General features: G+C 41.5%; 1 protein-coding gene across 1 annotated transcript in view; it reads left to right on the plus strand.

Annotated features, from left to right (window-relative positions):
* The first annotated feature begins 14,443 nt into the window (after positions 1-14,443).
* ABCC9 (ATP binding cassette subfamily C member 9) overlaps positions 14,444-26,177 on the plus strand; it is a 73,025-nt gene continuing 61,291 nt past the window's right edge. Inside the window, exons 1-6 of the mRNA XM_074168907.1 lie at positions 14,444-14,518; positions 16,080-16,245; positions 18,869-19,010; positions 19,377-19,498; positions 20,489-20,655; positions 21,338-21,580. Coding sequence (XP_074025008.1) covers positions 16,101-16,245; positions 18,869-19,010; positions 19,377-19,498; positions 20,489-20,655; positions 21,338-21,580 — 819 coding nt within the window. The 5' untranslated portion in view covers positions 14,444-14,518; positions 16,080-16,100. The remainder of the gene's footprint in view (positions 14,519-16,079; positions 16,246-18,868; positions 19,011-19,376; positions 19,499-20,488; positions 20,656-21,337; positions 21,581-26,177) is intronic.

The raw sequence follows: 26,177 nt of genomic DNA on the forward strand, positions 1-26,177 counted from the left end.
TGTCTACTCTCAGGCATCCCTCGGCCACGTCTACCAGTTAGTTGCTGCAAGTTGGCTCACAGGATCTGTCTCACTGTAGATAAAAACCCACCCTTTAGTTTGAAACATCTGGTGGATGATGATACATGTACAGGCCAGATTTGGATCTGAGTTGTACAGCTGGAGTGACAAGCAATACATTACTTAACATGTAACATACTCATGCATATATACTGGCCTGGCCTTCCTATCCCTGAGACAGCTGGGAGAAGGGATAAATGAGTTCATCAGAACGGCCGTATGCAGGAACATGTGCAGTCAATTTACATACCGATTCACAAACTGAAAATTTGGATAGAGTGATTCTGGTCGTATTTGTTTGATGATCTCCAGATTGCCTCAGCGTGTCAGCGTTTCATATGCAAAGTTACAAAAGAGTCTGTTGGTCCATTTGAAATGAGATAGTGCTCCCTATCAAGCCCATGACTGCTACGGGGACAAGATATAAAACAGAGAAAGAACACTGATGAAAGTCTGTTTAATTCCCTTTTACATTTCTCAGACCATTTGCTTTATTACACCAAATATAATGTAAATCTCCCTGAAGTCATATTAATAAATCTTATATTGTCTGCCAAGAGTCTGCCTTGAAGCATTATACACTTCAGGGTGGTGTTTTACTACTACTGTTCTACAGGAACTGCTATTTTCACCCCAAAGACTCTTTTATTTTCTACAGTTTTGTACCATATGGTATTATCTTCTTGCTGTCTTGGAACTGGACCAAGATGTGTTGTAAGAATTGATCCCACTTTTTCTTTACTTATTTGAACGCTTTGACCATGCTATCAGACTGCTGTCACAGGCTCATGTGCCAGGGGAGGTTCAGATTGGATATTAGGAAAAATTTTTACATGGAAAGGGTTCTTAAGTATTGGAATGGGCTGCCCAGGGAAGTGGTTGAGGCACCATCCCTGGAGGTATTTAAAAGACAGGTTGACATAGTGCTTAGAGACATGGTTCAGTGATGGTTTTTTATCAGAGTTAGGTTGATGGTTGGACTCGATGGTCTTAAAGGTCCCTTCCAACCTAGACAATTCTATGACTCTATGATTCTATGATATTCTACTGAGAAGCTTCAGAAAGTGTTTTGGGAGAGTCTGTGGGGGCACCATTCCCTGTGACATAATGTGTCTGCAGTGTGCTTATTGCTGCATAATTTAGGAAGATAAATGAATCTTAATCTGTTTGACTAACTTTTAATCCAGAGTTCAATTCATGTAAACATGGGATTTAATAAAGTTCTGTGTGCTGTAAGATGGACTTTGGACTCACATCATTTCCTGATTTCCATCAAGGGTCACAGATGACATCAGCAAGAAGAGAATAAGAAAAGAGCAGAGATCCAGGACATCAGTATTTAGTACCCACTAAATACAGCGGTAGCTAATAATGCAAAGAACAGGGCAGTGCATATTAAAACCTTAATTACTACACTTACACTGCACCAGTTAAAATACCCAGATGACACATATTATTAACTGAGATACAACAATGATCTTAAATATATTTGGGATTTGCTTTTTTTTTATTAAATAGAAGTTCTTTTTTGTTCCTGGTAACCTGAACAGAGACTGTTGAAAAGCTTCCAGCTTTGAGATCTGCAACTTCAGACACTGGAGTATGAGGATTTAGATAAAAGGCAGATATGGCACCCTTTACAATTTAATGGTTTTTTTTGAAAAGCAGGGCAACTGTACTACATATCTTGCCTGCAAAAGAAGATATGGATCTTCTTAAGGGTTGAATGCATCCTCTTATGGTAGTAGCTTTTTGAAGCATGTATTATATATGGTGCAAATAACAACAAAAAAGAGCTGTATTTTGTATACAGCAGATGTCAGATTTCAGGGTTAGTGTAGGCAAATGAATTCCATCTTTTCCTGTAAAAGAGACTTCTTATAGTTTTGATGATTCATCTTTCCTTACACTATATATTTATCCCAGCATAGAATATAGCAGTGCTCAAGCATGACAACTTCTGGAACTACAATCGGAGATGGTAAGGCACGTGGGAGAAGGACTGTGTGGTTCTACCATGTCTGGTAAAAATGCTGGGGTTGACTTCTAAAACATAATTGTCATGGTTATTACCCTTTTATCATATTCTCTTGCTGTACGCAATAATGTGAAGTATGTACATGCAGAAATATTTCAGGCTGATAATTTATTTCCATCCCTCAAAGAAGAAGAAAAGAAGAAGATACGGGATAAAATTTTCCCAAATGCCCCAGTGATTTAGGCTCATTTCCAAATGCAGCACAGCATGAGCAGCAGCAGGGATTCTGATTCTACCTTCCCTTCCCTGATTCTACCTGTGTGAGAGTTCCTTAAGCCTATAACAATCATATAGACTCTCTTCTCTATGGGGTGAGATAGTCATATCCAGAGGGGAATGAGTTCCCATGATCTTACGTAGCTGTTTTAGGATGAAAAGAATTATCATCTGACAATGTATTTTTCTCTCCAAATGCTGTATAGGGAGTCCAAGCAACGGGCAGAGACACAAGCATCAAATATCTGCCATCTAATCCTGGGTGAGGCGAGTTCTGTGTTTAGTATCTAACTCCCCTTCCAGGCGTTCACACAGAAATTAGACACCTAAACATCCTTTTCTCTCTACTACGTAACCAAAAGCCAAAATTTATAAATGGGACTAAACAATGTAGGTGCCTTGTTGAGTTCCATGGGAGAAAATGAACCTGTTCCCAGTTTAGTCCTGTGTTGTTTGCAGAGAGGATAAAATCCAACTGGTAGGTTTGCTGATTTAGAAATAAGTGAGGATTTTCTGGACAACGCACAAAAATAGTCTGAATTGCCCAATGTCAGCCTAGACGACACAAATTCAATACAGAACAGATGAAAACAAAGACAACCCTTTCTTCCGACTCCACACACACAGACACATATGCAAAATCCACAATATCAGTGTAATTTATAATACAAGTAGGTCTATGGGTTTGGTAGAATTTAAATTATAGTACAAAAAGTTTACTTAATGATATTTAGGATGAAATTCCTCTACCCTTAGAGGACACGAAAATCTTACATTTTTTCTTGAGACTCTGAAAAGCTCTCCAGTATTAAAAGAATAGCTCTCAGGTTTTGTGGGGTTTTTGAAGCAAAAAAAAAAGATTGTAATACAAACCATATGTATTTGGTTGCCAATGAGACTGATTTCTTTTTTTTTTTTTAATCAACGCCAACCTCTATCAAACAGAACAAATAAAAGAGGAGATCTGAGAAGTCATAATGCGTGTAGCATCGAAGTGGCACCTTTGCCTGCAGATTCAGCCAAGATTAAGAGCTACCAAAACCAACGGCAGCGTTGCCTTTGGTGCCTCCGACTCCTCGATGACGCGCAGTTGCTCATCGAAGATCAGAAGGTCTGTAAATCCCTGTGCCGAGTCCTGGGGCTTTATACACCTTTTATAGTGATGAACTCTGAGGTCTGGGTTTTCCTGTAGCTCTCCATATAGAGTTCTTCTCTACTTAGGTTACTCTTGTTGAACTTCTGCTGTATATATTTTCCAAAACAGTTTTCCCCATAGAAACCAGGAATAATAACTTTTTAAAAAGCTGTGGAAAATATTTCAAATAATACTAAGCTTCTACTGCTTTCCCCCTCCAAGCTCAATCACAATAAATATTTAAAAGGGACAGAGAAGTTATTCAAATACCAGGCTGCGTTTTCCATTACATTAAAAAAATTAAAATAGAAAATGGAGTCTTCGCTACTTCATTAACCTTTTTTTTGGTAGATCCATTTTTTTAGATAGAGTGAGCAAAGTGTAATTAAAACAAATACAGCAAACCTTTCTTCTTTTTTTTTTTTTTTAATAGGGCTGTAAGTGTAAATAAAATTAGTCTTGAAGATATGTCAATCTCATCTTTTTATACGATGGCACAAATTCTATAGCACAGCAATATGGGGAATCTGTCACTGTGACCAATTTAGAAGTAAAATAAAGACTTGATAGACCATAACGTATCATTTACTCCAGACGTTTGCTGTATCTTGCTATATTAGCATAAAACCCTGCTATAAATTCTATTGGGACGTTTAGGATAAGCCAAGGAATTTATCCCCACTTGCTCCGCAAAATATCCACGAGCAATTTTCTCTGAAACAGCCACTTTAAGTGTCAAACAAAATAACCTCCGCGCACGGGTGAAATGATGGTGATTTCAGCTCTTTACGGAAGAAATGGGAGAGACGAGGGGCCTGGCTCCTGTTACCCAACTTTGGCTAACGTGCGCTAGCTCGTTGTGGTCCAGCGGCTCGATTCCTAGCGTTGGGGTGCCACGAAGGGCGCACCCAGGGAGACCCGCGGACCGGTCTGCAATATGGATAACGGCCCAGAGAGCCGATGCCAGCTGCCGGCAGAGCAGCCTGTTCCGTGACCGCTGCCCAGGGCAGGGATGCCCCTTCCTTTTCTGTGCGGGGAGTGAAATAAAGCAAGATGATGGAAGCGGCGGGCGCTCAGCTGGGAGCGACGGCCAGCGAGCCCGCACCCGCAGCGGCTGGAAGCTCGTTTTCCTCACATCGGTGAGTCCTAATTTATTACAACATTTGATTTCTTTTCTGCTCCCGCTGTTCCTCTACCCTCTGTGCTCCTCGAGTTCGGCCGCTCACGCCGAGGGCAGCCCCACCGCAGCGCGGAAATCTCCGCCCGCCGGGCCCTGGATTCCCCCCCCACCCCCACCCCGGAGCGAGGAGCCGCATCTCCGCGGGGTCCTTCCCATCCGCTTGGAATGTGTTAGCGCTTCCCACCACCACCACCTCCCCCGCACACCCCCCCGCCCAAAGCCACCAGGTACAGCACTTTCCCTCCTCCAGCCGCCCACCCGCCACCCTCAGGGGCGCTCGCTCCCCCATCCCGGGAGGATGGCGGGGGGGGCGGGCGGACCGGCTGCTCCCGCTGCGGGGGGGGAGGGGGGGGGCCGCCCTCCGCGCCGCCTCCGATCTTCCCGGGGCCACCGAGGGAGCCCCGGGCAGTGAGTGAGCGCTCGGCGGGGCCCGGGGGCGGGCGGGAGGGGGGGGGGGGGGGCGGGGAGGGGAGGCGGCGGCTCATCCTTCCCCGCCGCCGGTGGGGGTGGAGGGGGGGGCCGCGTCCCAGCAGCTTCCTGCGGCCCCCGGTTCCGTTCTGCGGCGCTGGCGGCTCTGCCTGCCACCACCCCCGGGGTGGCTTCGGGAGGGCTCCCGGCTGCTGGAGGCTGGCGTGGAAAACTGGGTGGGATGTCGGAGGTGGGGATACCTGAGAATCGGGCTTGTGGCTTTTTTTTCCGTTCACTTACAGGTCCGAACGTACCCCCAAACCTTTTGAATTCCCGTGATTTCCCTCCCCCCCCCCGCAGCAAATTGAAAAGCCCGGGTATAAAAAATCATTCCAGAGCAGGACAGAATGTGTTCTGACGTTTAAGAGCCTTTCGTGTTTCTTAATCCATTAAAAAATGCATTTCAAAACGTTTTAGCTTGTCGTGTAGAGGAGTGGAAGCACTTCGTTTAGAGACAGCAGAGTGGAACGCGATGGTTCTGCCTTCCGCTTTCCTTCCCGTTTAAACAATTCGGTAGAAATGACAGGGCCGAATGACAATGAACCGAATTTTCATGTTTTGGTAAAGAAAATTGTGATGGTAAATGCCACTCACTTCTGTCTGAAATTACAATATTTTCAGAAATGTCACACGACGGTGCTATTTGAGATGATGATTAGGTGGGTTAAAGATTTCATTTTATCTTCTTTAATGAAAGAGAGATGTATAGCAGAACTCAAGATGCTTTCAATCCACAATCTTTTTTCGGAAGCGTTGAAGTTTAATACGTGAAAGGGAAGGGGGAAAAAGCAAAAAAATGTAAATGCGAGTGAAATATTTGAAGTGCAGTAGAGGACTGTTGAGAACTTCCTCGGTTGCTCGGTGTAGTGCTGTGTCGATGTTTCAAGTCAATGGGAGATAACAGAAGGTGCTAATTTTCTCCGGACCTGAGCTTTCCCTACTTTCTTATCCCTACAGTCAGGAGGTAAGAAATATCGGAGAAAAAGGAACAAGCTGGGTTTGCCGAGGTTTTGATGAGTCCTGCCAGTGTTTGGCCTCAGCCATCCAACCATGTTCTCAGCCCAGAGCTCAGCGTAATCCCTTTCGTGGCATGAAAGCATCTTTGACTGCAATCCATTGGAGACTATTTGCTCTCTGGTGATCGAGGTGCAACCCCTGCATTCTTCAAGGTCTAAGCAAATTCTGTCCCAGGGACCTCCAGCTCTGTTACCCGACAACTGAACGGCTGTGCTCCAAACTGCCCTGCGCTACCGCCTGTCCCGTGATGCACCACCAAGTCCCGGATCTTTGCTATTTGTGGCCACGAGTTGTAGGGCTCGAGTGAAACTACCACGGTGGAAAATCTGAACCTTGGTATATCTCGGTTCAATGGCACTGCAGGAAAATGAGCAAGCAAACCCACCGACCGCATGTCGGCTCTCTGGGTGCTTCTTGCTCTCTAAGTAAACACTGACAATCTACTCTGCAGCCAAAAAATATTATCCCTTGTAAATTAGGGCTATTGTATCGCAAACAGTATTCCTGGTGTGAGCATCAAATTTATTTTGAGTCGTGTTTCGAGTTTTAAAAAAAAAATCCGTTTCAAAAGAAACAGACCTGTGTGATCAAAAAGTGGGGTTTGGTCTGTATTTTGAGCCGAAAAGTCTGGAGGGATCTAGGGTAAAGTAAAATAGCTGAATAGCCGCCTTCTTTTCTCTTCTGCTCGAGACGATGGAAGACGTGCAAAATTATGTTGTCAAATTCAAATTATCCAAGATTAATACAGAAGAATTCAAAAGCTGAATCTCTGCAAGCCTGCCAAAAGTGAGACTACCTTGTCTAAATCAATTACTTCAGAATAACCGTCTGCTAATAGCCTGTGCGCTGTAACGCAGCCTCTTGGAATCTTACTACTCCAGTGAGAGAAAAATGAAAATAAAAGCAAGCAGAAGAAATCCCAGGGGACTGTAGCTTCAGGAGGCGAAAAATTGGTGCTTTTTGCTTGCCTGTCTCTTCCCGGTTTCCTGCCCCCTTCAGCGTATGAGAAAGACAAGAAGAGTTTGTGCACTTTGGAAACTCGATAGGAGGCAGCAGCTGATCTTCCCATCACCAGCCTAAAAATAATCCATTCCAGGGCTTGGAGCGGCTTCACTAAGTGGAGGAAAATCCTGCCATCGGGATGATATTGATCACATAGCACAACCGAGTGACGGTTTGGGTTGGTATTTTGTTTTTGTGTTTATGAAGGTAAGCTACAGAGTTTGATCTAACATTCAGCAATCAAACGGGGCATGCGATGACCCTCCCCCATTATCTCCCACTAACCACCTCCTCCTCCTTCCCTTTATATCTGTGCCACAGGGCTGCTCCTTGTTCTTTCCTGGGATTACAACTCCAATCTCTTTTCCCTTTTCCTTTTCCTTTTCCATTTGCAGGCATTCTCAGCCTTTGCCGTCCCCTCCTGCTGATGTTTTTTCTTTGCTGCTGTTCACAGGGTTACGCTGCTTTTTTTAAACTGTCCTGCCTTGGCGTGTGAAGCGGAAGGTTTTACAGCAGGCAGTGTAGCACGCTGATGTGGGAAATGGCATTGTGTTCAGAAGCTTACCAAAAAGGAAAGAAAGCGATGTATTAGACGTGTGTGAGACCACTGCAGATGGCTGTGTGAAACGCTTTTCGGTGCCAGTAGCCTGTGTAGCACCGCTGCTGTTGTGATTCTCTCTGCCTTCGAAGCCTGATCCAAAAACCTACCCAAGTCAATGGGATTCTTTGCATTGACTTCAGTAACATTTGGATCAGGCTGTTGCTATACGCCAGTTCGTAGTGCGGGTGCTGACAAGTACCAGAGGTAATTCATCACCTTAAGGCCCAAGGTAACTGGGACAGTGCTCTAGCAAGAAAGCAGGGGCTACTTAGAATAGGTGGTCACAGCTTCAATAGGAACAAAAAGGAAAAGAATTTTTTGTATGGGATCGTTTTTGATAAAACAGATTTTAAAGGGGCAGCGCTTTTTGCCATTACCTTAGTGGAACTCTTTGCAAATAATGCATAGACTATAGATCACGTAGGCTGCGTGAGATCCAGTGCTTTTGGGAAGGTAAGATGAGCAAACTAGTAGGTTTATACCTAGAAAGAAAAAAGATTCAGAGCACTAACCTGAAACCTGTGGTAAAACTCAGGCCTTCCATTGTGCTTATCCAAACCTATAAATTCGTAATTTAACCTTAGTTAAAATTTTCTCTGTGAAATTCAAGAAGGAAAGACAAATCTTTGCTTTTGTAATGACTTAATTATTAAGAAGATAAGAACTAACTACTTTTGTAAAACTGCATACTTTTCCCATTCTGCATCTGTATGCATACACATATCTATATATATGTGTGTATATATACATGTATATGTGCATATATGGGCACACAATGCACATTATATGTGAGACCAAAAGAAAAAATAATCTAAACCGAGACTCAGGTGTGCTCTGTGAACTGATACATTTTAATTAGGAAGTGCAGCTATGGATTATTTTTTTTGCTATATGCAACAGAACTACTGAAATAAATGTTTTTCAAAATATCCTTATTTCCCCCGAGCAAGGTCCACCTGAGGAGTGTATTTATACTCTTTTGTTTATCATCATAAGTATCTTGCAGAGCATGCCGAACAGAGTGATAATTCAGGTAAGATGAAACTCTTGAACATGACGACTTTTAAGTGCACTTTAAAATGTCTTTCATGAGAATTCTTACAGTTTTGCACTCGGTGAGGATGTTCTCATCATTTTTATGGAAATTTAAATTATCTGCTATTTTCCCATTGTCTTCTTCACAATTGCTTATGGAAAATATATCTCAGGAACTGGCTTGGTGCCCTGAGAATCCCCATTTATGCTTGTTAAAATGAGATTTGTAAGTGTTAGGTTCAGTGCTACATCATATTAATGTTTACAACTTTGTTCTTTTTTTTTTTTTGCCCCCAAAACCTTTTTCTTATTCACAGTGAGTGTTTATTCTGGAACCACTTTCATGCTGATTTCTGTTTATTATAGTACAACAATGCCAATACACCTTAATCCAAAACCAGAAAGCCTCAACTTGCCAGTGATGGGGGTTTTAGGATGAAAATTTGGATGGTTAAAGGACATAAGTTTTTTTAGCTATTTCATTACAGGATGATCTACTGTTCAGATAGTTCACATCCTCATTAAAGTAAACCAACAGGGAATCGGATTCCCAAATGATGTAAAGGACAGCTGAAACTTGCCTTCCACTGGCACCATCATGGGCCCGTCCTCCTGATTGTTCTTTCCATTCCCCTCCTCTGTGAAGTTTTGCTTGAGGCTTTAGCTTTTAGCTGCCCGTTCAGCAGAGGCTATTTTCAAAGGGAGAAAGAAAAAATACATCTGAAAATTTTTGGCCAGTTCTAGAGTTTGTGAAGACTGGCGTTAAAGTGATCAATTTGTCCATAACTGAATTTCACTGAATTTTTAGAGTTGGAAGGGACCATAAAGATCATCTAGTCCAACTCCCCTGCCGAAGCAGGATTGCCCAGAGCATGTCAGAGCATGTTACTCAGGACTGCATCCAGGCGGGTCTTGAAAATCTCCAAAGACTTTGAAGGACAAAGGCCTTCCAGCCTAGGAGTGTTAAAATGAAGAATTACCTGGCATTTGTTCCCCCTGTTAGGGTGCTGAATGTGGCTGGTACCCTCAGATAGCGCGTGCTTGCTATCAGAAGATCTTTATCACATCACTGCATTTCCCGACTAAAATGCTGGGTTAAACCTAGAATGCTTGGCAATCTTCTTATAAAGTATAAAATCCCTGCTGCAATAAGTAGTGAAGCAAATATATTATGATGTACTCACTTTGGTGTAATCACCCCAGCATAATTTGTTGGCCTCCCTATATTCAACAGAAAGGGAAGTTATCTCTGGGAAAGCCAGTTTTTGTAAGGACTATGAATAGCATTGTCTTCTTAAATGAGTAGATGAGGATCTCAACACTTAATCTGAAAGGCTGCTACTATCTGATGAGAAATAGTGGTCAATAGTTTCAGGTGACCAACAAATTTCAAAACAACTTGCTACCCTTTCATCTCTTCTCTCCTGAATATTCATGCATGGGTTATGTATTTTACTGTTTCATTGGGGCAGTTGGACTGCTCCCAGTTTTTGCAGACATTGCTAGACAAAGCCATCTGCCGGTAAAGAAGCCTTCAGCTCCAAAGATTACAACCTGAATGTGAGCTTAGAGAAAAGGCCTTGGAAATCCGTATGAGAAGAAGAAGCCTTTGCTTTCCAGTGAATATCCTTTCCACGTAGATAAAGATTTGCTAAGAAACCAGTGGGCGTTTCTCAGCCGTCGTGCCCCACGGCTCACGCGTCCTGCAGGAGCTGACTTTGGAATTGAAGCATGGCAGCTGCAACAGCTCAGCACTGATCTCGAGCTCCCTGTGTTCAGGGCTTCTTATCTTGGGAACAGCACCCTGGTGATAGAAAACCATTAATTCTAAGACTGAACTAATATTTGTGTGGCTCACCATTAGACTGTGTAGCCTACAGCGAAGCAGGCAGCTGCCTCCAGCGGCAGGCTGCTGAGGATGGTAAGACCACCCAGCTTTGCTGTGTAATTCACCTACGTACAGTTCCAGGAAGCCCAGGTTTGTGCTGCTGCCAGTGTTACCAAGGAAGGGCTCTTGGCAGGTGTTAAGAGGGCGACTGCTGCTAAGGAATGTGATAACCTCTCTGAGTTGAAGCAATCACTGCTTTTCTCTTTTCCATCCCTTGACAACAAAAGTCTCTTCAACTCTCCTTGTGTGGCTCTGCAGCCCGGTTTTTCCTCTTTGATCTCTCCCTGCGTACTTACTGTGGCCTAAAAAGTCTGTCTCCTCCTCTGTGGTAAGGAGAAAATCACCTTTGGCTACCCTGCGGGAAACCTTGAGTCAGCTCTATATTCTGACTTGCTTAGGGCTAATTCAAAGATCTTCGGCATGGCTGTTCGTCACAGGGTTAGACTGTCGTTTGGTGTGATCAACGTTCTGTCTTTGACAATGATCAACAACTGGTTCTCGGGAAAAACCTAAAAAGCCTTCAGTGTATTTAATTATGTACTTGCACAATGCTCAGCACTGAGTGAATCAAACAGCACTTCCTCGCATAGGGCAAGACACCTCTCTACAGACCCAGTGCTGGCTGAAGCCCAGGATTGACTTACTAGAAGAGTTAAAGAAAATGGAAGAATACTTTAATTATTATTAAGGGAACCAAATTTGGTCAGTGACAAGCCATAAAAGCGTTCCATCTTCCTTTCTAGATCCAGCTGCAGATTTTGATGAATAACAACAGTAAGCACAAGTGCAATTCTTCATGGTTTTTTCTACGTGTGTTCTTCCATTTCACATTTTCATTTCATTTCATGAAATCTTACAGTTTTACAGAAGAGGAGGGAATAGTGCAATTTCACTGTCTTTCATTGGTTATCTGCAGTCAAGATCTTCCAAACTGTCTTCATTTCCAGTCTCAGTTTTTTGAGTGAAAATTTTCAAAACTGAGACTCATTAAAAGTCCGCATAGCTGAGGCCTTTTAAAACTCTTTAAAATTTTTAGAATTTAAATTAAAGATCTCTGTAGCCTTAACTCCCAATACGGAAATGCTGTTTGAAAATGCAACTTAGAGTCTCAAATTAGTCTGAAGCTTTTGAACATGCAGCTTGCACTGTTTGCTGCCCTAAGAATGTGTTCATCTCTAGCTATGCTGAACTTTGCAAGCATGGGATCTGAGTTTGGACACCAGAAATTTTTCTGTTATATTATCAAATTTTTCCTTTGAAGAAGACTGAAGGTTACGGTTTCCTTGGATGAGCAATTGCATTTGGAAATCTGCCATGGTCCAACTCCATTTAACTTTGGTGGAGCTACGCAAGAGTTATTGTAGAATGTCCCTTACTCTCTAAGGAAGCCAAGCACTTGTTCTTCTGCCTTAGGGGCTCTTCTTTCTGTCCTTCTTTGGAAATGAACACAGCTTGTTAAACCTGGAGACCAATGAAAATGAGCTTCTGGAGGCATACCCTGACGCAGCAGAAAGTAATGGCTAATTTCAGCTTCAAACCAAATGGGAGTCTCACTGGCATTGGCTGTAAATGCAAAGCATCCTCCCTTACGTGTAGGTAAAATTTCATCCCCTATCTGTGAAACTTGAGCAAAGGAATAGAAACTACATGACGTGCTTTATGCCTGAGGTGATGGGTGCCTGTGCGTCAGCGCATCTCCAGAGCCTCCTATGTATGTAAGTTTTCCAAAAAACAGAGCAAGGTCCAGTGGTTTGAGTCACATGGGCAAAACTGTGGAGGGTATATCAGATCTTCTTTCTACACCAGAAATGGATGGGAAGGGAATGATGAGGTGGTTTCTTGCTCCCTGTGAGATAAAATTATTTCTCAGAACTCCAGGAGGCTGAGGGGAGACCTCATCACTCTCTACAATTACTTGAAAGGACACTGTAGAGAGGTTGGTGCTGGTCTCTTCTCACAGGTAATTAGCGATAGAACAAGAGGGAATGGCTTCAAGCTGCAACAGGGTAGGTTTAGACTGGACATTAGGAAAAAAATTCTTCACAGTAAGAGTGATCAGACACTGGAACAGGCTGCCCAGGGAGGTGGTTGAGGCACCATCCCTGAATGTGTTTAAGAGTCCTTTAGATGTGGTGTTGGGGGGTATGGTGTAGGGGAGAACTTTGTAGAGTAGGGTAGATGGTTGGACTCGATGATCCCAAGGGTCTTTTCCAACCTGAATGATTCTGTGATTGTATATTTTTATACCCCGCTCTTGAAGATGCAGAGAACACAGCAGCCTGTCTCTGTAAACACCAGAAAGTGTCTATGGAAGTTGGCACACATCAACAGATGCAGAACACGCGTCCTCCACTTTCAGTCATAGTTCATGAGCACAGTGGTGATGGACAAATGGATGGAAGAAAGGAGGGAAAGAAGGAAGGAAGGAAGGATCACTGGACTATTAATGCTTCCACAGTTCTTATCTCTTCTATTCCCTGTTGGTGCCATACTGTACTAGATATGTATCCTGAAGTGGGTACTGCTGAAAAGGGAAGTTCTACCTGGTGAACGTTTTATGAAGCAAAATTATAAGCTGCATTGGGTCAGCACAGCATCATGACACTGATCAGAATGTTTTGATAGATTTTAAGCTCGTGGAGGTTTAATAAACATGGTCACTGGATGTGCTGATTGATGAAGAAGTGTTTTGTGATTTAAAATTTTGGGAATTTATTGTCAATTACCCTCTCTCATTTCATTGGCAATGCAATGTTTTTGATTTTCTGGGTTTTTTTTTACAAACTAACCAACTAGGCTCATTGATTTTCTCTCTCATTTTAAGAGAAGACAATTAAATTCTACCTCTTTTTTGAAACGAACCTGTAACAAAAGTATTGTGAATAGACTGCTTATACCTGCTCTTGCAAGTTGTCATCAGTATGATGGGCACTGTCTCTTTACGTCAATATTAACAATAGGACCAGATTCTTTCCTCAGCTCTGCCAACGTGCTAAGGACAGTTGGTTTCAAAAGTGTGTTATTGGACATACTCCATCACAAAGCTAGGCACAGCACAGATTCTTGTGAACATTCAGATGTGATTCTTGAAAGATTCGTCTTTCTTGAGAGCTTTTAGGGACTATTGTTTGAGGTGCAATATGAAACCTCTGCAAACTGATGGTAGGTCCTAGCTAGCAGATAGCACTCTCCACGCAGTTAATAGTCCTTTCTTCCACAGGAGCATCTACTGCCTGTATTCCATTTCCCTTACAGAAAAATGGAAAAACAACACTTCCCTTAGCTTCTCTTGGACGTGGTTTTAATCCTTTCTCCCAGATTTATTTTTGACAAGAAGCCAAAAGCTACACTGTATGTCAGTGGTTCAGTGCTCATTTGAACCCAGGATCCTCCTGCCTTTCGGTACCAGTACGGCCACTAGACCACAACAGCATCTTACGCTGTCTCAGAAAAGAGTCCTCTTTGTGGGAAAGGGAGGAAAATTCCCAGCAGAACTCCCTTGGACTTCTGACCTTCGATAAAAATGAGGAAACAACAGTTATGATTTTCAAGAGATTATCATTACTATTATGTTTCTCTTAAAGGAGACGTCAAACTTTTACAAATTAAAAACAAACACTCTCTGTGTAGTTTTTTTAGAAGTTCCATATTTGTTTTGCTAATAACTCCTCAGTCTGTTCAGACAGAATTCATATTCACAACATGTTTCTTTTGTGTTGCGAGTCATACGCATTTATGAATATGCTTTTGTAGAAAAATAAAATGATAGAATGATAGTGGTCATATCACTCTATTCATTATAGAGAATGGGCCAAAGTCTCCGTCAAATTGTTTTCTACTGAAGATTGAGCCGGTTGCCTGTCAACTTTTGCACCACAGTAAGTACACGCGTGCATTTTTGCGGGGGGTGGTCCGCCATATGACTCTGAGTTACGCTTAAGTTCCGACGAATCTCACGCCATAAATTGCTGATATGTTTGGAAAAGGGACTGGATTTATCACATTCTTTTCAAGGAAACCCCGTTGTAAATGTCACCGACGTATTTCAATCTGGGTTATGCTTTTCAGGTCCAGCAAAAAGTTAGTTAAAAGAAGAAGGGGGTTTAGCAGAGGTTCAAGGTGCCTCCTTGTTTTCTTTTGAAGATTTGTATGTTTCTGCTCTCTCTAAGGGAGTACTTCAGTAGTTATTCTTACCTTGTTACACTTATTTTGTTTAAACAACTAAGCTTATAGAACTGATCTGAACTATTTGAGGAAAGAAGGAATTTCTCCTCATTCAACTAATTTTTTATGGAACTCTGCTCATGCTTTTTTTGCATGTCTCTATTGTTCTGAGTCCGCAAAACTCGTTAATGCCAGTGTTGTTCCAGAAAGATGCATTCACCAAAGTATACGTATACTTTGCTGAATTAAAGATATTCTTTCCATTTCAGTATGAAAAATTTGGAAAAAAAATATGTGAGCAAATGAGTTCACACAACCTATTCTACAGCACTGTGTTGCTGTGTACAAGCCTCGGGCAAAGAAATCCACAAGGAAACATTCTTGTTTCATCTTCTTTATAAAGAAGAATGAATAAATAAACAATGGACAGGTTGATAAAAGCCAGAAGCTGGCCATAACTCTGGGTCATGCTATGGCTCACGCTCTGCAAGCACGAACGCACGAGCCTACAAAGATAATCTCGTAAGAAACCATGGAAGTCAGAGAGCTGCTTAGATGAGGCTAAGCACGTGCGTAAGGATTTGCAGGCTCAAGCAAAAATGCTGATTCGCTGCCTATGCAATCTCAATACAACCTACTTTGATTAAGAGTCTGGCAATTATCTGTAATGACTAGTGTATATGACCATTGTTCTATGGGACAGGGAAGAAATACAAAATATCAGTGAATGCAAAGCTGCCAAATCACAAATATCAAAGGCTCAGAACTTGCACTGAGAATGTAGCGCGACAAATGGTATTAGCAGAGATGTTGCACGGAGAATGTTGGCTCATCAAAGAAGCAGTAACACACAGGAATCAGCTTGGGTGCATTTGAGTTTTCTTACGAGAAATTGAAAAATTTTTTTTCCCGAAACTTTCCTGTTCTTTCTCTATATTCTCATAGAGCATTTGCAGCGTAACATTTGTGCATATTATGAACGCTAGAAGACATAGCATAGTACATTTAATTAATAGTACTTATAATAAATAGTAAATATAAATAAATATAAACAATATTAACGAAATATAAATAGTAATTATTTAATATAAACACAGCCTTCATTCTCATGTGCTTATACGCGACGGAGCCCAAAAGAATTTTCAACGAATTTTCAGTTATTCTCTGTGGATTGTTCAGTCTGCTCCTCCCGTATCTCTTTATTTAGTTTATTTTGTCTTTGGCTAAAGAAAATGCTAGCAGTGTTGCCAGTCAACTGTTCTCTCTTTTTTGTAGTAGTCAGACCTTCTGGAAGCGATGAGGCTCGCATTTTGTGGTAACGACAATGCTTCAGCCTATAATATTAGTGCTGGTGTCCTAAGAAATGTCTGCTTTGTGGATGCCCTCAACTTGGTTCCCCACGTCTTCTTGCTATTTATCACCTTCCCAATTTTGTTCATTGGTGAGTTATTCAATGGAGCTGTGCAATCCCACAAACAATTAAGCATGTATTTATACTCAGTCGTGTTTATATGTGCTTAGAGGCCTGTGGTACAAACTATTGGATGCTTTGTATTTATTAATTTTTAAATAGAAGAGGCAGAAATGGCTTGACCCAGAGGATGTGACGCCAACCCCCTTGAAATGTTGGGAATTTTAGATATAAATCTGAACTAAACAGCATGAAAAGATGGATGAGAACCAGAGAAATCGGATCCAAATGCTTTGAAACCTCTCTGGAGAAGTTTTCTTCAGATTTGAAATTGGCAACTTGTAATCTTTGCTATTATTAGATATTAGAAGACTTAGGGCAGTGAGTCTGAATTCCCTTCAAGTTATGTGAATTTCAGAGAATATCCAAAATGTGCAAATTGGATCTAAGGCTAGGAGAAGCATAGGAAACTTTTAAAACAGAATTATTACTTCTTGTGCCAAAAGAGCTGTCAAACTGTGGCATTCTAACTGATGGTAGGAGATAAAGATACTTGAGTAACTGTCAAAAGGCAATAAATATTAAAAAAAATAAATATTCTCTTTACAGCTGCATGAGAAATGGCATGTCAGTTCTTCCATGTTGCCTTCCCGGTGTTGCATATATACACAGTAGTACATTTCTGCCAGGAGGAAGATTTGAATTTGGGACTATATCTGAACTGGAGTTTTAAGGACTGCCATTATGCAAATAGGCTCTGAATAATCGGCTACAGGACACTGTAGGCTAAGACACCCAGTACCTGCCATCAGAGGTGTAACAAGATCCAGTGACTGAAAACTAATGAAATAATTAAGCAAGGGAATTAATTAATTAAGCAAAAGAATAACTAAAGACTGGAAAAACCCCAAGGGTTATGGAGAACTTTCTCCAACAGTGCTGGATCTTTATATCAGTGTTGGCTCTTTCTTTGAGATGAGATGAAAGTCATCCTTGAATTACAGGGCTTTCTACAGAAGAGTTTGATGGAAACTCAGTGCAAGGTCTGAGGGCAGAGATAATCTTTTGCAACATTCTGTGTTATGCATTAAATGGTAGCAGGCTGCTTTAATTTTTTTACAGGTAGTAGCCAATTGATTTTGAAATAGTGTTGCAGCCACTGAAAATGCCCTCTATTTTCTAACCATGTTAGGGAAAAAAACCATAATAGCTTAAATTATATGGTATGTGTGTCTGTAAGTCTTTGTTTTCTGTTTTCTATCTTGATTATCAGGATAAATAGTTGTTGAGTAGAGCATTAAAAGCCAGCTGGAGTTCACAGTATTGACTGACTCCAAAAAGCAAAAATTGATGAGGAAACGTGTTTGTGCAGATGTATGGGCAAAGAGGAAATAAAAATGAAAAGCAGCATGGGAGAGGCAAAGGTAGGAGCAAGATCAAAGAAAGCCACATTTGATTAGGAAAATCTCAGGAAACTATAGAAAGTGCTTGAGATAGGTACGGAGAAGAGAGAATATTTTGTTCCTGCAGTACTTTGCATATTAAACAAGGATGAAATGGTGAAATCCTGACAGTTTCCAAGAATGAATAAACATGGACTCTGGTTTATGTGTTTCTAAGGCCCCTCTAGGCATGATGAGGTGATGCATCCTTTTGTGTCAAAAGCATATCCTGGATTTTAGATTCAGTTGGGTTTTTCTTCGTTCGTTTCTTTTTTCCCTGAAATGTGCTGTTCTTGGGATTCTCTACGGGTCAGGAAGTCTGTCAGGGAGTTTCAGGAGTTGCCTTACAGCGAGAGGGACATGCACAGCCATTTGGGCTGACTGGCTCAGGACAGCCCTGTGCCAGGGTGGGAAGGGACAGAGGCCAAAGCAACATGCCAGGCCAAGACTCACCATCCTGGTCGGTCCCCAGCTCCCCCCAGCACCGTCACATCCCTCGCGCCCTTGGTGTCTCACTTCTTGCTGGGTTGCTGGCCTCAGAGACAATGTTGCCTGAAAAGGATAGGTGCCATCTGAGGTGATGACATGGAAATAGGCTTCAAGATTAATTTGTTGATTAAATCAGCCGAGCCCTGGTGCTGTGCTGGAATGTCCAGGGCAAGGAGACGGGGCTGTGCCTGAGGAGCAGAGACTGGGAAATTACTGCTCAGTATCCCCTGAGACAGTGCTCCCGACCAGGCCTGAGACAGAGAAAATCAATTTTACTGGTTTGAAGTAAATATAGCTCTTTGAGGCCTCATTGGAGGGTGCGAGTTTTATATCAGTTGAAAACTTTGCCCACTCTTGTCTGTGACTGGGAAAGACACAATGATGCTTTCACTTAAGATCTGTCCGACCCTGTTGTGTGAGGGTGACACTGAGATATTGTCTCATCTTTGTTCTTGGCCAGGGACCTCTTCTCTTTGTGATTGTGGGAAATCTGTTGTCCCATTGTCTACAGGGTTAGATTGAAATTAGGGCGGGCTACATGGCGACTCAGACGCTCCTGGGTCATCTTATTAGTAACAACAGCCTCCATAGTCTTGTAGGGTTTCTGTATGGATTCTGTGCTATTAAGTGTGACCTATGGATTAAAACTGGGAATTGATAACCCGATCAGTCATTGGGTGGCTGTGTGATAACCTTCCTCTTTCATTACTGTTATTTCCCAGGCTGGGGAAGCCAAAGCTCCAAAGTCCAAATTCACCACAATACCTGGCTGCACTTCCCCGGACACAACCTGCGGTGGATCCTGACGTTCACCCTCCTGTTCGTACACGTGTGTGAAATAGCAGAGGGCATAGTTTCCGATACGTAAGTGATGGTGTTTGGTGGATAGCCAAGCTAATTGCATTTGTAATTGTGTACTGCTAATGTGTGATGGGCTGGCTAGTAAGGTGTAAGGAGTTTTTACCCCCAAAAGGATGGCATCGTTTCATGAACTGTCCGGATTTTAATGGGATGAAGGTGAAACAATTGTTCTCAGGACTTTGTTCTCCTCTCAAGCTATAACGGCAAGGAAATATTGACAAAAGTTAAAGCATTTACATAAGAAAAAAATCTTTTTGTTTCTATGAAAGTCATATTTTTCCTCTTAAATGGATTTGCAGAACACTTAGAAATGTAACAATGGTGAAAAAAGACACCAAATTCGCTAACTTATACTCTATTTATTTTCAGACAAATGAAGTCCCGCCATCTGCATCTCTTCCTGCCAGCTATAATGGGATTTGTGGCTGCCACTGTATCCATAGTCTATTACCATAATATTGAAACATCTAACTTTCCAAAGTTACTCTTGGGTAAGTCTAAGACTGGTATTTATTTACTCTTACAAAACCCAGTAGTTTAGCCAAAGTCAGCTTGTGTAGATTGAAGAGGATGGTGAAATGTGTGAGAACATTAAAAAACAGAGGAATAATCCTCTGCTCTTAAAACTGGCATTACTGTAGGAGTTACTGCACCTTTAATAAGGTACACACTGAAAACTATTTTTTTAAATGATCGCAAAAAGAAATTGTATTTCTAGCATGAGCTTTTAGGTATTTTTTAGGTATTTGTATCTTGAGGCAAAAACTTGTCTTCATTCAAAAGGTAGTAATAGTAATTTTTAATAGTAATCTGATCACGAACCATCCTGTGCGGATGGCTGCTGTTTCTCAGCATCCTTTGCAGTTGATTCTGAGATTACGCAGTCTACTGTCTCAGTCAGGAAATGGCCAGAGGAATGTGACTAGGCATTGCCGGATAATGTTCCGTACCAGTATACTGTCCCAATTCCCTATGACTCAAAAACCTGAATGAGCCATTGACAGATGAAGCCAGGATGCAGGATATAGTTAAACTATATGAACTCTTTTTCAAACTGAGCACATTTCCATGTGCTCACCTGGGATGCACCCTGCTTTAGCGAAGAGGTAATATGACGTTTGTCAAGGTAAGTGACTTTCGCTTCATTTTCATAACAAAGTTCCCCTGCAGGTTACCTTCAGTGGACTTTTGCAGTTCTGTGAAGACCCACCATTGTGGATCTCTTTGAAGGGTTATGGCCCAGGAAAGAAAACAGTGACTTTGGAAAAGGAAGTGCAAAGCAAATCTCTTGGACCTGAGTTCCTGACTTTGCCTGACATCGCGCATCGCCAGCCTGCAGGCTGGTGATATAGGAGATCATCGTGCTTGCGTTGCACTAAACCATCGAATATTTCTGTTTGAGAGAACTAAGACTTCTGCAGCACCGGTGTAGTTTATTTTTTTAATAATTTTTTAATTATGCATGTGCACCTGTTTTACAGCTCTCTTTCTTTACTGGATAATGGCCTTTGTCACCAAAACGATCAAGCTTGTCAGATACTGCCAGGATGGTGTGCCTTTTTCTCAGCTGCGTTTCTGCATTACTGGAATTATGGTCATTCTCTATGGGCTGCTGATGGCTGTGGAGATCAATGTCATTCGAGTTAGGGTATGTGGTTTCTTTATCAGGATCTGAAAAAAAATATCAATAGTATCTTGAGGATGAAAATGTGATTTTTGTCCCACTAACTCTGGCTTTTGTCAAGTTCATGCCCAGGTTTAGCTTAGCTGTGCATGTCTGATTAGTTCTCCAGAAGTCGATGGGTGTTGGCATCTCCTTAAAATGTATGTCCTTGATGTGTCCCCTGGGCTTGGCGTGTATGTGTGCCTGTGTATATGCATACCCGCAGAGCGTATACATATTTCTATAGATAGAAATACATGTATATTTGTGCATGTAAGGGTATATGTGTGTGTGTATGTAATCTATACTGTATATGCTATGTTAATGCACATAAGATATATATGTAGTGAACGTCGAAGTTGGCATACGTTCTTACCCATGATAATTTGAAACATAATTATATCCTGAGTATTCTTTTTTGTTATTGGTCAGATAGAGCTGGGTGGTACTGACAGGCTACAGAGCTGTGTCCTCATCCCGTATTGCTCAATTTCTTGCCAGTTATGCTGTCAAAATGGAAATGCTCCTATTTACATGCAAATTTATATTTAAATTCAATGTATAATTTCAGATTTGACACTGTAATTGTATTATACATAATTTTTACTAAAAATTGCCATTAATAAGACAATTCCTGAGCACATGCTATCTATTTTCTCCTCTCCAGAGGTATGTATTTTTTATGAACCCTCAGAAAGTAAAGCCACCAGAGGATCTACAGGACCTGGGGGTGAGGTTTCTGCAGCCGTTTGTCAATTTGCTCTCAAAGGCGACTTACTGGTGGATGAACACTCTTATTATATCCGCGCACAAGAAACCTGTGGACTTGAAGGCGATCGGAAAACTCCCAATTGCAATGAGAGCGCTGACAAATTACGTTTGTCTCAAAGAAGCATATGAGGAACAAAAGGTAACCAAAGATGTTCATGTCACTGTTTGGCCTTAGAAACTGTAGTGTCGCTTTGAATGGTTTCTGCTTCTATGAAATCCTAATTTTAGGAATTTTTAACTTAGGACTGTTTGTTCCAAGGTGAAACTTGGCTTAGGAAGTTCCAATCCAATGATTACTGTTTGGTTTTAAGTGAATTTACGGCAGGGGAGAGTTGCCAGATTGAGAGCAACTGGAAGCTGAAACCATAACAGACTGACCACTTGCTAGATTTCATTTTAAAAGTGAAAGCTTTGTTTAAGTCTTAGCTACTTATGACAGCATCTTAAATTAGACGACGTTCTGTCCATAGTTTCAGCTGGAAACGCTCGTCTTCAATTTTTTCTCTAGAAGGAGAAATAGCCAAAAACACACATCAAGAATGGCCAAAACACTGGTGTCTTGACGGTGTTTTAGTCACCAATCCGAAATCCATTTTGGGCTGCTGTGAAGAAAATTAACTTTGTCCCAGCCAGACACACTGCAAAAACCATGGCTGGGCAAATTCACTGGGTAGGGCAGAAGTTTCCAGAGAAACTTCTGGATGCATTTAGGCAAAACCGTGGTGTTTAATTTGTGCTTAAAGCTGGTGATTTCTGCCAAAAAATTAAAGATTTTGTTTTGCAGAAAGGAGGAAGGATTCAAGAGCCTGCCTCCCTGATTTGTAGATACATATCAATTCTCAAGCATAAACAGAGAGAATACAGGCATTCAGAGGCAACTTTGGAAAATGTAGCACGTAGTACGGAAGCGTATAAATCCCGTTCCTGCACACACCAGATAAACGTGTTTCCATGCAGTGTACAGTCGAGAACTTCAATGCGAGGAGAAGCCAGGACGAGCAGCTCTCTCCTCCCAGCAACTGCTGGAGCTGCAAGCTCCTTTCTGTGCCTTCTGAAATGAAACCATAATCAGCACAATTATTTCTATTTTAATAGATTTAGGTTGCTTCTCTTTCCTTCTGTAGTTGATGCTTACAGAGACTAGAGACCAAGACCCTTATGATTTAAGCAGAAAACTACTGAATCATTGGAACTGAGCTTTTCACAGCAAAGGAGAAGTGCATCCTTTAGGCCAGCTCCTTAAAGAAGCATTCAATGCTTAAAGTCCTACTTAAAGACACCAAAGAGTCTTAGGTGCCTACATACCCTGAGGATCTGAGTGTCCGTGCCATTCTTAACACCAGGAATGATGACATTTGTCTGTCGCTCATTTACACCTGCAGATACTGCGTGTGCCTGCACAAATAGGTGGTTCAGATGCTAAAAGGCAAGTTAAGTGCTGTCGCTCGCGTGCGTGGGTGAGTAGCTCTCACCCAGACTCTGGGCGGGTAGCTTCTCTCGGCGTGCGTCATGCACGTATGAAAATTTGCATAAATGTACCCATGCAGTTACATGCACCTACGTTTCTAAAGCTGGCTTACATCAGCTATTTTGGTTTCCGTAGTTGTTTGACCTCTTGAGATTGCCACAGCCTCTATCCCATTTGTGCTAATATTCGAAAACAGGCTGTAACCCTAAAGTAAGCTGATACTTCATAGATAAAGTAAACCAAAGGGCTAAAGCCAATCCAAAGAGCCTGGCACTGGAACTTGCCACAGCTCGCTCCCATGGAAAAACATGTTGGTTTGCGCATGGTTGGGTCAGAAAACAGCCACAGAATTAGGAAAATTCTTCAGGCTGAAGTGTGGTCTGCAATCTGGATGAGATGATCTGTCACCGTCTCTGCTGCCAGGGTGTATTTTACACTGATCTTCTGCAGCTGGTGAGGGGAGCCCCCCAGCATCCTCTGGATTAAGTGGGATTAACCCTGCCTGTGCCTGGAGATAGCTGATCTCAGCTGTGCTCCATGGCGATGCAGAAAGCAAGATTCTGGTCCTTTCCAAACCCTTCTTATCACGCCTTGATGAAAGATGCTGAACATGACCATGAAAGTTCTATATTGTAAAATGCCTTTGAGATAGCTCACGTGACATCGTCTTGCTGTCCCTTCTGCATGCTATGAAAATTGAAACCAGCTGAGGTCCTCAACCAAATAATAACATGAGGGAAATGAGTCAGGTTAAGTTTTGATGACTGTGTCCTCAAAATCACTGTTTTCCACACCTGTGTCCCAAGCATACAGGAGTGTAAACTAGAGCGTCTGAAATTAACTTTTTACGGCTGCTATATTTTGCTAAAACAGCATATTGCCACTTGTGTAACCATGAAGTCTGTGAACATTGGGTTCAACCTTTGCTTGTTTTCTCTGATGTCAGTGGACAACTCCTGAAATCCATAATCAACTATTTAGACAGAATTCTTCTGACTCCTACCATATGAAGGTTTGCCCACTGACACATGAGACCTAAACTAACACTTCTCAGTGACAAATCTGAATTTGCTATTCTGTTCTAGGTTTTCTTACATCTTCAAATTTTCATCAAGTAATTCTTAGCATTATGAATACATTCACTACTCAAAATTCTGTAGTTAGAAGTAATTTTTTCCAAGCATCAAGTAGTTTAATTTTAATTTCACGTTCATGCTACATGGTATTGTATAGAATTTTAAAGCTAGTTATCAGTAATTTTATTATAATATTAAGTAATATAAACCAACACAATACAAGGCCAAATAACTGATGGTTGACATTCTAATTGGCTATTAGTCTGGTAGTCGCTACTGCAAAAGGCATTCCAACACTTACAGTAAGATGTAGGTCATTTGTTACTGGTTTTATAGATTGTGTTTGGCAACATAGCATAACACAGCATAGCATAAGAAAACAACATAGCATATGTCCTTTCAAATTAGAATATACTATAAAACTACAGGTACAACAAGCCTTTTGATAATTAAGCTTACGTAAATACGCTGTTTGAGATTTTCCCTAAACAAAGTATTGACAAAACCCCACACTGTAACTGGCTTTCCTTATGTCATTGGTTCCTGCTATCAGTAAATATTCTAAAAGAGGGGCATGCTATATTTTCTTGCTTTTCTGAACAGTCTCATCTTACAGGATTTTTATCATACCTTTTTAAGAATTCAGGACATGTTGTAACTGGATAGGAGGGTTGCTTCTGCAGAATAAGCAGTTATGCCCATCATACACATAGGGTTAGATCCATGACCTTAAATTGCTATGTTCTCTTTAATATACATTCACCGTTCCTACTATATTAATGGAAATTTTGGCTGAAGATAAAGAATTCTTTAATAAGATTAAGAAGATAAAGAAGCCCTTAATAATATGCAGTGAAACTCTTACAGCCAAATTTTTGGACCAATGTGTGGGTAGTACTTGTTGCCTAATTCCCCCCCGCTCCGATTTGATCCTGTTTCTGTTGTTGCTTGGCTTTTGTTTTGGTTTCTGCACAAGTGGTCTAGATTTTTCAAACCACAGACTAATGCATTATACATCACATATCCCAAAATGGATTTAGCACGTCAATGCTACGTTTGGTTTACCCCATCAACCAAAATCCCATGTAGTTTGCTCTGACAGTCAATGGAAAGTTTTACTTTTGGGATGGTGCAACAGTAGATGCAATTTTTAAAGCCAAGGACCATCAGAATTTCCTATACCTGCTATTCACATGCCACAGTGGACCTTACCTGTTATGGGAAAAAAGAAATGGAAAGAAAGTATGTTAGATAGGTAGAAATTACAGGAACAGAGCATTGCCCTTCAGCATCAGGCTGACACTATCAGTTACAGCACTGAGGGAACAGTCAGTTTCTGTGTTGACTGGTGGCTTGGTTTACCAGCAAGTGCTCTCACTGCCTTTAGTACAACTGTTGAGTGAACAAGGTAGAGAAAACGACAGTGATTTAAAGGGGAGGTGACAAAGACAAGGCAAACCTCAGCAAGGGCTATAAATGAGAACAGCGGTCCGGCTTGCTAATTCACACAACAAGAAATGCTGCCAACCATAGCAACAAAAATGATCCCTGTAAATTTAAACAGGATGCTGAGATGCATAGATGTGTAAACTGGTTAAGCTGACATTTGTGTTGCTGCAACTCTTCCCTGTCTTTAGTACTCTGCCCAGACAAGAGTTTTTTATTTAATTCTTGTGACATAGGCCACACTTTCAACCGTGGAGTTACTGAAACATGTCAGTAACCGTCAGTAATGAATGATCGGTGACTGACAGATCGTCCTTCAGTACCTAAATAAAGGATAGGGTTGACACGTAAAACATACTATACTGTAGGCCCATAACATTGGGCCTCGAGTTTAAGATTAGAAAAAAATTCACTCTTCTTTCTCCCCCCCCATTAGATGCTTCAGCTAATTTGAAGTCCTGGTTAAAAAAGAAGAAACAGCAATAGCGATTATTAGATAGTTTAATTTAATTAGTACTTTTTCCACTGAAAGGTAAATAGGTTTCTTGTAGTGATGACAATTCTGTGAATTTTGTAGTAGTAGTGAAAATGGCTATTGAAATAGCAAAATCTTATCAAAGAAATAGGGATTTACCATTGCTGTTTACCAAATTTACCATTAATTGAATGCCCAGAATAGCACGTGCAATTTTTTGCAAAAGATGGCAGATGTGTTTTCCTAAAAAGTTACCTTAGCTCCTATCAAG

This window comes from Numenius arquata, chromosome 2 (genome assembly GCF_964106895.1).
Source record: "Numenius arquata chromosome 2, bNumArq3.hap1.1, whole genome shotgun sequence".
NCBI classification, from domain to species: Eukaryota; Metazoa; Chordata; class Aves; order Charadriiformes; family Scolopacidae; genus Numenius; species Numenius arquata.